General features: G+C 41.2%; 1 protein-coding gene across 20 annotated transcripts in view; it reads right to left on the reverse strand.

The window, feature by feature from the left end:
• Positions 1–670: 670 nt before the first annotated feature.
• The window catches only part of LOC117568858 (pneumococcal serine-rich repeat protein), an 87120-nt gene continuing 74429 nt past the window's right edge, over positions 671–13361 (reverse strand). For 6 of the 20 annotated variants that reach the window (XR_007955027.1, XR_007955022.1, XR_007955025.1 and 3 more), the window contains 2 exons: positions 9131–13155; positions 919–1012 (listed from right to left, as the gene is read on the reverse strand). Coding sequence is in view for 6 of the 20 variants with exons in the window: in XM_034249742.2 (XP_034105633.1) it covers positions 885–1012 (128 nt within the window). In the remaining 14 variants the exon portion in view is untranslated. Of the gene's footprint in view, positions 1013–9130; positions 13156–13361 lie in introns of all 20 variants that reach the window. The other 14 variants (XM_034249742.2, XM_034249740.2, XM_034249743.2 and 11 more) reach the window with 8 other exon arrangements.

Consider the following 13361-nt stretch of genomic DNA (forward strand, 5'->3'; position numbering starts at 1 on the left):
ATTATGCGGAAGAAAGGGAAACAATGAAGTGAAACCAATGAAGAAACTGACTAAAGATATGCGAAACCTTTATGCACTCAATCTTTATATGCATCTCCCAAGCCAAAGGGATAGCGGAAATCGGGGGGTAGGGGATGGAGGATGGGGGATGGGGGAAAGAGTGAATGAGAGTGAGTAGCACTCATTGCGAGTACTGTACAAAAATATTTTGTGCGTGCGTGGCGCAAGCTGAGAGCGTTTGAGCTATGCAGAGAGATCTGGGGAAAACAGATCGACGTAACACGTAAATTACATTTAGCATACGAGACAATAAATATACATTTACAATGCATCAAACCAACTTTTTATAAATAACATATTGCCCCACAACTGAGGCCTAAACTGGATCACTTTTGAATTGTTTCATTTGTTTTTTTCTTCTTCTTTTTTTTGTGGTTTTCTTTTCTTTGTTTTTAGTTTAGTTACAACTTGACTAACAATCTGCGAAACACTCGTCTTGGTGCTTATATCAAACAAATTAATTTATATATATATATATACTATATACTACATATATGTTTTTGTATTTAATTTATGTTTTTCTGCTGTTTGTTTGCTTAAGTAGTTTACTCGTTAATCTCTCAGAGCCTCCTCTGGGCACTTCAGAGTGCCGGCTTCATCTTCACTTCAACTTGAACTTCATTTGAATTGTAGTTAACAAAGTGGTTTCATTTTATTTGTGCGCATAACTTTTGTTTGGTTGTCGGTTTGCGGGGAGAGAGCAGGAGGAGTGAGGATCGCAGTCCGGTTCCGGTTCACAAAGAAAACCAAAAATAGACGCACGCCAGTCGATGAGCCGTAACAAGGACACTTGCTGCATCCAACTCATGCATATTCAACTGCTGCTAGTGCTGCGCCTGATGCGCCTGATTCAGCAGCTGTTGCTGTCGCTGCAGATTCAGCTCCGTGAGGTTCTTCATCATCAAGGTCCTTTCCAGATTCTCCCGTATGCTGCGCTCGTTCTCCTGGCGTACTATAAAACAGAATGTTAACTTTATTAGCTAATGAAAGGCAAGTAATACGAAATACTATATATGAAATGTAATATAAGGCTGACTCTAATGGAACAAGTTTCGGGCACTGCACGTTATTATCCTTCTGTTGCTTATCGTTTAAACTGCAGTTGAAGTAAATGCCTGTTGATGAATTCTTGAATATAACTTTCATCAATCCAGACTATTTACTTTAAGCACAGTTCAACATCGTTCATTTTAGCTCCGGTTTCCGGTTTCGCGATAACGTTGACACACACACACACATTTCATTTCCTATACTCGTGCTCGCAACAAAGCCAGTCACGCCCCTCTGTAAAGCTGGGGGCAATGTTTGGGCGTCGACTGGTCAAGGCAAACGTGGTGAGGGGTCCGGGTAGGGGGAGGGGGAGGGTATGTGCGGTGAATTAAGCGGGGTGGCTAAAGGGGCGATTGGTTGGACGATTGGCAATGTTTGTTCGCCGCTTTTGTGCATTTTACAGCAGTTTTAATTAACGGCAAACAAATTGACACGCGCCGCACTGCAAACGTGGCCGTGGAGAGGGGAAGGGGGAGAGGGAGGGGAAGGGGGAATCGCTGTGTAAAGTGTCAAAATTTGTTTGCCAATCAATCACACGTGCAGTTGCACTGTTGTTTGGCATGCCAGAGAACTTGGGTTCAGTGTCTGCTCTGAGGTCTGATTGTGTATTTGCTGCTGTTTCAGTTACTGTTTTCTGATACTCACTGCAGTTGTTGTTTTACTTTTCATATGCCTTTTGTTTTTGCCTGCTTTTATTGTCTTTTGTCTGTTTTTCTGTCTTTTTTTTGGGGTTGCCCGACAAAGATATAACACGTTATTGCAGCAAGGTCTGCTTTGTGTGGGCTGCTGTGAGAGAGTTCTACTTTCTACTTTCATATATCGCACTCTAGCACAATATATATCATAGCTGTATAGCACAATATAGCCCTGGCCTGTATCTGCATTTTCTCAGTGTGTTGCACAAAATGTGAGCTGTAAAAATTTAATTAAAAATACTTGCCCTAAATTGCAGTTCACACAGACAGCGCAGCACACAAAAATACACACACACACACACACGCAAAAAGGCAAAGTATTCAAGTAATTCACAAACGTTTTCATTTAATTGCAAAATTAGTTACTCTTTTATTGAGCAAAAAATGATGCAAGTGTCTGACTCAACTTGTCGCATACCCTGTTTTCATACAATGTAAATTCAATTTATTTCCATTGCTGCTAAATGGAAACTTTGTATCATTAAAGGCAAAATCTAAGCCTTAAATAAATGCAATTATTTTTAGCGTATTAAAACAAATTATTATTATATTTTATAGCAATATAAAAAAGAAAATTTAGACATTAAGAAATTAGAAATTAAACCAATTAAATTGCAAAAATAAAATAATGAATATATGCATTAGTTAAATTTAGTTTGTTATTAAATAAATATGAAGTATATTTATTAAAAATTATAGTTTAAAATTTGCTAGAATATTTTAAGGAATTATTAAAATATTTGCAAAAGATGTAAGCAATATGAAATTGAGATCTATCAAGGAACTTCCGTTGGTTTTTTTTATCACAAAATAAATCACAAATAAATTTCCTATTTGTTATTTTCCCATGGCTAATTTTTAGGTGGAATTTGTGGGAAAAAATATAATTTGAACCAATTTTTATAATAGTAAAGCTTATTCTTATTGCTCTTGACTAGCACTATATTTAGAGTTAGGATTAATTTACTAAACTTTTTCTGTTTTACGATAAAATATATAAATTCGTAAATTTTGCATACGAGTTCGTTGATTTTTGCAATTATCTTTAAACAGAAAACTAATTCTAAATTTGTTCTTAAGAATAACTAAAAAACTAACTAATAAAAAATGTTTTGGTTTTTGGTCACTTTAGATAGTGTTGGACGCTACATTTTCAATAAAAATTTAAAAATTGTGTTTCAAAAATGTATGAAATTAATTTTTCTTTTTAGTATTATTAATATTTATTCGTTTTGAATTTGGTTTTTTGTTCAAAATTGAAAAGTTGAAAGAAAGGTGCCATACTAAACTGTAAATAATTTTAAATATATTTACTCAAATATTTTACACTGTTAAGAAATAAATGTATTCATGGAAATTAAGTGCATGAAAATAAATATAATATATTTTTTGTTCATTAAATGGTTTTAAGAATGATTGTCAATTTAATTTAATGGATTGCTTTACAATTTTCTGTAGACCTTTTGAATAATATGCGTGAAGCTGCAAGTGTGCGTGGCATAAAATCAACAAATTAAAAAATATATGTATACAAAAGGGCTTTAAAATTTCGCGCTGATGCTTAAAATGCAACAGTAAAATGAACAAAGCCAGAGCCAGAGAAGGGAAGAGAAGAGAAGAGAGGGGGGAGAACATTGCAAAGCAGCTTCACATTGTCGCTCAACTCTCGCTGAACTCAAACATAAGCCGGACCAAAGAGCAGAGCACGTGGTCTGTGGTCGAAATCGTTGCTCCTGTTTCTGGTTGCTGGTTGCTGGTTGCAGGTTCGCGCTTATGCATGAGCTTTGAGGCGTAGGCGCAACGTGTTAATGTCAGGGAGGATGGTGGAAAAGGGGGAAGGAAGGAGGGTGATGGAGTACAGAGAACAGGTGACGATGAAGCTGGCTGCCATTATTCACGTGGCAAGTGCTGTGCTGAATAGCAGCCACTGAGTACTGCGAGTACAATGTGTTCCTCCTCCTGCTGCCCTTTTGCCCCGGGTCCACTTCCATTCTGAGTGTGCGTGTATATGTGTGTGTGAACGTGTGTGTATGTGTGCTGGGCTATTTGAGACCAATTAACATAGAACTTTCCCACTGGTAAACAAGTTAAATTGTTAACAGCCATTAAGGGCGCTCATAAATGCCGCCGTGTAACTTTCAGCCTCACTTTGTCTCTCTTTGTGTGAGTGTGTGTGTGTGTGCGTACGAGTGTGTGTGTGTGTGTGTGAGTGTGTATACCCAGGTGTATATAGCTTTGTGTGGGTGCAAGAAGAGCCTGGACTGGCGCGTGTGTTTGTGTTGCTTCTTTTTGTGTCTTTTATGTTGTTTAATTATAAATGTGGCGTTGAAAGCAACAGCCAGTGCAGCCCTCAATCCCTCCCCCCTCCAGGCCCAAGTCACGCCCCGCTCCGCAACTCACTTGTCCTAACTTCGTTAGACTGCTATGACGGATGAAGACCGACGACCATGTAACTATATAACTAATTAGTTTCCTGCCTCTGAGTGGGTGATTGGGAGCAGTTGGGCTAACTCTTGTTAACTGTTCTGTGGTTGTGTTGTTCTCCCCACTTAAATTCAAATTATTGATGCATTTCTGAGGTTTCTCTCCCCCTTTGGTGTAAGTAGCTGAGCAAAAATAAAAAAAGGAAAGAGAAAAATGGAGCCTTGGGGCCGAACTAATGAGACATGTTTTAGTATGCACAAAGTCAAAGTGAAATATTGAATAAATGGAAACAAATGAAATGAAGAACCTAACAAAATAATAAAGAGAATTGCTAAGAGATTTTCATTTTCACTTTTTGTACGGAAAATTTCATATTATTGATACGAATTGTAGCTCAGAAATAAATAGTTAAGTGAAGTATTGAATAAGTGAAACCTAATGAAATGAAGACCTTAAAATAAATAAAGAGAATTGCTAACAGATTTTAATTTTCACTTTTGGAGACAATATTTTAGATTATTAAAAATATCTTTACATCACTTTTACATCAATTTAAAAACAGTAGTTAAACATTAACTTAAAATTAATAAAGTGAGTTGCTGAGAGATTTTCATTTTCACTTTTAAAAATATTCAATTTTCACTGACGAAAATTGTTGAGATTCAAAAGCCATTGATAAATGTAATTTAAGAGAATTGCTTAAAAGGTCGTTTTAAAAATCATATTTCTCGTCATACCCTGGAATTTTTTTTGGCAAGAAGGGTCTGTCAAAAGGAAAAGGTTAAAATGTATTGTAATTTGTGATATACAAAGTTTCAAGCTTTTAACACTATCAAAGGGTTTACAAATTATTAATGTTGATGTTGCTCAATATTATTTACAGGGTATCCAGTTTTCAGTGATAAAAATTGCACCTTAATATAAATATTGTTGAGATTCAAAAGCCTTTTAATAAAGTAATTTAAGAGAATGGCTTTAAGGCCATTTTAAAAATCATATTTCTCGTCATACCCCGCAATTTTCTATGGCAAAAAAGGGTATGTCGAGAGAAAGAAGTTAAAAATGATTATAATTTGTGATATATAAACAAGTGGTAACTTTTTAACTTTATCGAAAGTTCATAAAATTATTAAATTTAATGTTTCTCAAGAGTACGCTCTTTCTTTATTGTTTATAGGGTGTTTTCCTTTTTAAAAATTCAATTTCGTTCAATACCTTGCAATTATTTCTGGGCGGAATGGCATGTCGATAGGAAGGAGTTAAAATTTAAACAGTTTTGAAGTGTCATAATATTAGTAAAATTTATATTTCTCGAGAGTATATTCTCTCGTTTATTTACAGGGTATTTTCAGAACGTTCTTATCCAACCGAAGACCTATAACTTATTTATCTTGCTGCCACTCATCATTTCCAGCAATAATTTCAATTAATTATGCTGTTTGAAATTTTTCGTTTTCCTTGTTATGTTTTCATTGTATTTTCCCATCGAACAATGAGTTGAACCTTTTGTGCTTACTGACTCTGATATAATGTCGGACATTTACCGGCATTAAAATTGAAAACTCTGTTTCGCGTTTGGTTTATGTTTCATTGAGCAATGCGTTATTTTAATATTAATTGTTTGAACGCATTTTCCACACGAGTAATCAACTAATATTTATTGTGTTATTAAAGTTTAAAGCGAGATCTCTTGTCAATTTCCAGCAGGAGAATCATCATTTTTTTGGTAATTGAAATAAAAGTACGAGTATACACAATCAATTTGTTGGGCATCTGCTCATATCATACTTAGGCTTTTTGTGGCTGTCAATTTGCTATTTTGACGCGATTCGAAGAGGGGAAGAGGGAGGAGGGAAAGAGAGGAGAGGAGAGCGTGGTCGCGTGGGCATTTGCCTCGCCGAGTGGCGTTCACAGGACTCTGGCAAGGACGTGAAACCAACTGAGCGGGCAATGTCACCAGCACGAGCCACGTTACCAACAGCAAACAATTGTTCAGCCGTTGCTTTTGTTGTTTGAGTTGTTGTTGTTGTTGTTGCTGTTGCTGTTGTTGCTTATGTTGCACTCACTCACGCGCACATGAAAAAGTAACCTAGTTTCATGTCGTAAACGTAAAATTACGACTGTGAGAGTGTGTGTGTGTTTGTGTGTGTGCGAGTGTGTGTAAATAAGCGTGCATGTCTGTGGGCGCACACATAAAAAGGATGCTACAGCCGTGTGTGGCATGCCCCGTAATGATGCACACACGCACACACTCTCGCACACGCAGACAAACAACACACAACTATTAAGTGAAAGTATAAAAAGTGAGCATGATAACTAAAGGTCCTTGCAGACGCAGCCCCGTTTCGGTCACTCAGACAGACAGACAGACAGCGAGTCAGTCAGTCAGTCAGTCAGTTAGTCAAGCAGTCAGTCAGTCAGTCAGCAGAGCCCATTGTCATTGTCTGCGCTTAGCTAAACAACACAAACACAAACACACATACGCACGCACACACACACACACTCACAGTGCTGATTAGTTTGGTTTGGCTTTGGCTTTGGTCTGGCTCTTCTCGTTGTTGTTGTTGTTGTTGAGGCTGCTTCGGCTGCTGCAGTCACAACCACAGTCATTAAAGTCGAGGTAAGTATCATTTTTTATGGCCAACGCATGTGTGTGTGCCTCTATGTATGTGTGTGCTTTGCTGCTGGTGTTTGCAAGTCAGTTAGTCAGGCAGTCGCTTAGTCATTTAGTCAGTTATGTAATGCTCGAGATTTGCTGAGCTTTTGCCAGCTCAATTTTCGAAAGTCAGCATCTGGCAGCATCAGCTCCTTAGGGGGAGACAGAGAGTACGTACGTATTTGTATGGCTTTATGGACTATACTATAGTATGTGGGCCATATGACCATCCGGCTGTCTGTCTGTCTGTCTGTCTGTGTCTGACAATGAACCGATAGTCCGACAAATGGACAAAGCTTAGTTGACCTGCTTTATCGATGGCACAGAATGCAAGTAATAACAAAATCATAAGACAGCACAAACAGCAAATGGAAACCAATTTCTTATATACTCGTAGACAGAGAGATCTCTGTCATAATTGAAATTAATGCAATGGTCTATTAAATTGAAGAAACTAAAGCCAATAAACACTATTATTAGTTATTTAAGTTTAATAATTTACTTATCAATATTTGTTGTTGTTGTTGGCAAATGTTCAATCAATTTACCACAAGTTGTGACATTTAATAAAATTTATTATGTATGAAGCTAAGGTAAACAAATTCAAATATTTGTACGCTGTTAAACACTTGTATTTACTCGCAAAAGTTTGCCTCATTTTTAAATCATGTCATCGAGTTGAAAAGTTGAAATTTATTATTGACCTTTTAAATGTGTATTGTGTATTCTGCACAACAGGAATTCTCTTGCTGAGTTATTTAATGTAGAAATATTTGATAATCATCATCAATATTGGTTTGCATTCCATGTCAAAATTGTGAAAAGTAAATCACAGTCAAATATGTAAATAAGATGCAAAATACATTGCCTACTTTTAGGCGCAGTTTGAGTCAAGTGGATGAAATCGTTATAAAAAGTTGCTTAAACACATTAATTCTCTACCTTTAAGTAGCAGTAGTAAACTAAAAAGTTTCCATTAATTCACATTGGTTCAATCCGCAAACATTCCGAAAATGTTAACCATTTAATACAAATTTATAAAAGGTAATCACCTTGTGTAGAGTTAGTTGAAAATTCAAACTATTATGTTAAATTTCCATTTTAATTAGGCAAATTTATTTTTCACCTTTTTCACGCATATTAATTTTGCAATATACTAAAATTGGCTTAGTGTTTAATGGCAAATGGGAAATATTTTGAAAATAAATTATTAAATTTTGATAATTAAAAATGAGCGGGAGCTTTAATAAAAAGTAGCATACGTTTGAAATTAAAATAAGCTACTTTTTATGAAGTTATTCAAGATTTAGTTTGGGTGTGGCTCAATTTTGTTTGACATATTTGAGAATGAAAAAAATATTAAAAATGCAAAGAATAATAATGAAAAAACTGTATGAATTTTATAAATATTTCTTTTCTTTGTATTAGTTTATCATTAAAATGGAAATGTGAAAAATATAAATAATAAAAATGAGAAAGCTTCACAAATATTTGAAATATTTGCAAACCTGTTTTAGTTCAACTTTAAGACTCAATCTGTTGTACATTTAAAAGCCAAATAACATAAATTTTAACAACAACTTGAGCTGTTAAGTTAAAGTCACAAATGCTTACTGACAATGAAAAATATGAAAACGCAAAGAGTAAAAATGAAAAAAACTGTATTAATTTTATAAATATTTCTTTTCTTTGTATTGGTGTATCATTAAGTTGGAAATGTGGAAAATGTAAATAATAAAAATGAGAAAGCTTCACAAATATTTGAAATATTTGCAAACCTGTTTTAGTTCAACTTTAAGACTCAATCTGTTGTACATTTAAAAAGCCAAATAATATTATTCTTAACTTGAGATCTTAAGTTAAAATCACAAATGCTTACTGACAAATGGTTTCCATTTGCTGAGAGACTTAAAAAGGTAATCAGGAAAAATATTATATAATTAGTTGTGTATTATATTAAATTATTCTTATTATTAATTTGAATCATTTAGCACTCATCAAAAGAAGTACAATTGTATTGTGCTTTAATTTCAATTAATCTGAAATTATTTTACACTCAACACAAAAATTTAAATATTTTTTACTCTAGTTTTGCATTATTTTCACTTTTAACACTTTCCACTATAGAATCAACAGTTCATTTGCAAATGGATTCCAATCTGCGCCACTTTTTTAGTAAAAAGTTGTGGAACAAACTGAAAACCATAAATCGTAAATAGTTGAAAGCTACTCAAAGCCAACTTACAGGCGTGGTGTTTTAGTGTACACATTTTTATTGTTGTTGTGATTTCAATTGCATTGAAAGTTGCGAGAAGTGTGGCCAATTGTAGTTGTAGTAGTTTCTAGTTGTTGCCGCCAACTGGACTGGAAGTTGCCGAAGTGCTGTTGAATGACGCTGGCGATGCTGGCGATGATGACGATGATGGTGTCCATTGCCAATTTGGAGTTCATTTTGTGCCACTGATGTGGATGGGAACAATTGAAGCGTCTTGCAATTACACGCACGCCCAGCAGCAGAAGGGAAGTGGCGACAATGGAGAGTAGAAGCGGAAACGGAAGTGAAATCCCCGAAATAAGTTCAGCAACATGATAAAGGCAATGTCGCACATCGTTGGCTGCTGTTGCAGTTGGAGGAGTTGCAGTTCATGATGGTCGCATGCCCGTGTAGTGGACCGGCGTGTCTCTGCTGAACGAATGCGCCTTCTTCCCCGACTGACTCTGGCCGGAGGTGAGCGTGACAATGACCACAAAGACGCTGGCACAGACGAGGCACAGCAGCACCGTTGCGAGCACAATGCACACGATGCGTTTGCGTTTGCGATCCGCCTCCTCGTCCTCATCCGTCTCGTCGCTCAGCGACTTCTTCTTCAGCTTGTGCGAACCTCCGCTCAGCGATGCCTTGCGTCCCGCTGCCAACTTGTGGTGGAACGGTCGCAGCACCTGGGCGGCAAACGCGGCATCGCTCAGCTCCTGTTCGTAGGTGGTCAGCGAGGGTTTGCGCTCGAACGATGGTCGCTTCTCCTCGATGAAGGCCGCTGCTGCCGCGGATATTGGACGTGGACTGCGCTTGATCTCGTCCACATTGACAACGGCAGCGGCGCCTTGAGCACCGCTCGGCACCGCTGTGGACAGTGGGCGACTGTTGCGTCGGTGGGGTGAACTAAGCTCAAAGTCATCGCCAGCCGTGATGCTGCTGCTGCCGCCAACACCACCGCTGCCATCGCCAATGAAGCTCTTCGACTTCTTCGTGGCGCTCAGCGTCTCGCGATAGTTGCGCAGCCGCACGCTGGCGCTGTGCAGCGCCTTCGCCTGCTTCACGCTGGCACTGGCATTGGTGCCCTGAAACGCCGCCGCGGCGGCCAACACGCCGGGCCTGTGCACGGCCAGCTCCTCCAGATTGCTGGGCGACAGATAGAGCGAGCGTCCATGTTGCGCGCCACGCTTAAAGTGATACGCTGCGCTTGCCGCTGCCGCCGCGCTGTGCAGCTGCATCGTGTGCGCAGCGGCGGCGGCGGCGGCGGCGCTACTTGTGGACGGTCGTCCGTCCAGCTCGAGACTGTGGGTGCTCTGCTGGCGCGAGTGCGGATGCGGTTCGCGCTTCTGGTGCTTGATGCTGTTCGAGGCGGAGGAGGCGGGCGGATGTGTGGCGCTGTGTCCGGCGGCGAGCGCAGTCGCCGTCTCCTCAAACGAGCCGGAGCTCTTGCGCATACGCTGCACGGCCACAGCGGCAGCCGCCAGCTCGGCCACGCCCAGCTCCTCCATTTTGGTGTGACTGTTGCTGCGCGACCGCGACTCCACAAACAGCTCGTTCTCCAGCGACAGGTTCGATTGCGGAAAGAGCGTGCGACCGTCGAGCGGTTCCATCAGATCATCGTTCAGTGATGGATGGCGTATCTGGGACTCGACCACCGAGTCGGGTTTGCTGCTTGGCCGCCGGCCGGGATCGTTGAACGAGCGATGCGAACGACACCCGCGACGACTTGGCGACGGCGAGCGGGAGATCTCTTTGCCGGCGGGGGGACCGGGCATCAGGAAGTTGGCGCGCACCGAGCTGGTGCGACGACTGGAGCTGGCCGAGCCGGCGGCAACCGCTAGCTGTATTTGCTCCATGGCGGCGGGATCCTGTTGGGCGTGGAAGGAATGCGTTTTCTTCATCTGAAAATTGGTAGACGGATGAACGTCAATTGTGTCGGAGCGTCGAAATAAATTCTTTTTGAGCGATTGCTGCTGCTGCTGCTGCGACGCTGTGTGGTGTGCTGTGGTGGCACGTGGCGGCAGCATATCATCGACATCGATGAACTGTATCGGTGATGTGCTGCCGCTGCCGCCCAGCGGCGAGCGTGCCAGGCCCAAACCGCCGCCCAGGCCCAGGCCCAGACCGCCCACATTGTCGCCCAGGCTGCTGCTGCTGACCAAATAGATATCCGGTTGATGTTGTTGTTGCTGTTGCTGTCTGTGCTGTAGTTGCTGATGTTGCAGTTGCTGATGTTGTTGCTGTTGCTGTTGGCCCAGTATCGGGCTGACGGCGTGCGAGGTGGGTGAGCTGGTGGAGCTCGAGTGCGGGTGCTGGCGGTGCGAATGCGGATGCGCATGCGGATGTGGCAACTGTTGGTGGTGGCGTGCAGCAGCTGCCTGTGCGGCCAGTTGCTGAAAAGTGTGCATATGCAGCTGGTGTTGTTGTTGTTGTTGTTGGTGTTGTTGGTGCTGTTGTTGTTGTTGTTGTTGTAGGTGGTGGTGCTGTTGGCGAGCGGAAAGTGCTGGAGACACGGAACCGCTGCCGCCGCCAGACACATGTTGTTGTTGGGGAAGATGTTGTTGTTGTTGTAGTGGTGCTGGGAGTGCTAGGGTCTGCGGCGGTGCAGACGAGCGCACGGGCAGCGGCGACGCCGAGCGGTGGATCAGCGGCTGCTCATGCACAATGTAGCCCTCATCGAGCTGAAACTCTAAATCGGTCGCTATCGGTGCATAATTGTCAATGGCCATGGATAGGGAACGATGGATGGGCTTCAGCTTGGGTGGTTTCTTTTTGGTTGCGGGATTGTCAAAGGAGGATGTGCCCGAGGTATGCTCCTCGTCCGCATCTCCGGCGGTCATATACGGATCGTAGCTGTGCACGGAGACCACATGCTGGTGCCTCGACTGATGTTGTTGCTGTTGGTGTTGCTGCTGCTGTTGATGTTGTTGGTGGTGCTGTTGTTGGTGTTGGTGGTGCGACTGCGACTGCGACTGATGCTGCTGACCACCGCTGGTGCCGCGCTCCATGCGGTAGTAATACTGCCGTGGGTATCTATGGTAGTAATGTGCAATTGTGGTGCTGGTATGTGGGTGGTGTGGCGAGCAGGAGTGGGGTAATCACACAGACACTGACCTGGTCGGGCGCGGAGGGTAACGGTAACGCAAGCACTCACGCTAGCGCTGCCTTTATCGCAAATAGCTATCGGTATCGGTATCGGTAACGTTATCGGTATCGCTATCGGAATCGGTGGTTGCTCTTATTGTTGCTCTCGTTACTTGCCGTCGGTGGTTGTTGCTAGTGGTGGTGGTGCTCTGGGTGGTGCTCTAGTGCTTAGTGCTTGCCACCCAACAGGGCTGGAGCGTGTGTGAGAGAGAGAGAGATAAAGACACAGAGAGAGAGAGAGAGAAAGAAAGAAAGAAAAAAGTGTGCTGTGAGGGGCAAAGGGGACACAGAGACAAGAGGGAACACACTGAACACTGGTATTACTCGTTGCTCTCTGATTCCAGAGAGAGAGCGGGAGAGACACACACGTACACTTACGCACACACAGAGAGTGACAAAGAGACAAAGACACACACACACACGCTAAACAGCAAGACTGTAAATGTGCAGGACATTCAGCATTAAAGGCAACTAAGAAGATGTTAATCGTGTGTGCTTGTTCTTATTGTTGTTGTTGTTGTTGTTGTTGTTCTTGTTATTCTTTCACATTTATTGTTGTTGTGCGTTTTGCTTTATCACTGTTGCTTGTGCTTGTTGTTGTTGTTGTTGTTGCTGATGTTTTTGTTGTGCTTGTTTTCACTTTTGTCTGAGAATGTGGTGCAATTAAATTCCTTTGATTTTGTTTGTCTTTATTTTTTTTATTGTCACATTGTGTATAGATGATTGTTGTTGTTATTGTTGTGGTTGTTGTTGTAGTTATTTGATGTAAAAAAATGTATCTAGGATAGTTTTTTTGTTGTTTTTATTGTAGTTGTTGTTGTTATTGTTGATGTTTGCTACACTCATTAAAATGGGCAAATACAAAAGCACAACTAGAAGTAGACAAGAGAAATACGTAAAAAAGTATTAGCAAGCTGGACGGGGGGGGGGGGGGGGGGGGCGAGGTGCGGTTGCTCGTGTTGCTGTTGGGTGCAGTTGCAAGTGCAGGTTGTGGATGTGGATGTGGATGCAGCAAGGATCAAGGTGGCTAGTGTACTCATATGTTTTCTGTATGCTGTATCAAATAAGTCAAAATTGA

Source organism: Drosophila albomicans, chromosome 3 (genome assembly GCF_009650485.2).
Source record: "Drosophila albomicans strain 15112-1751.03 chromosome 3, ASM965048v2, whole genome shotgun sequence".
NCBI lineage: Eukaryota > Metazoa > Arthropoda > Insecta > Diptera > Drosophilidae > Drosophila > Drosophila albomicans.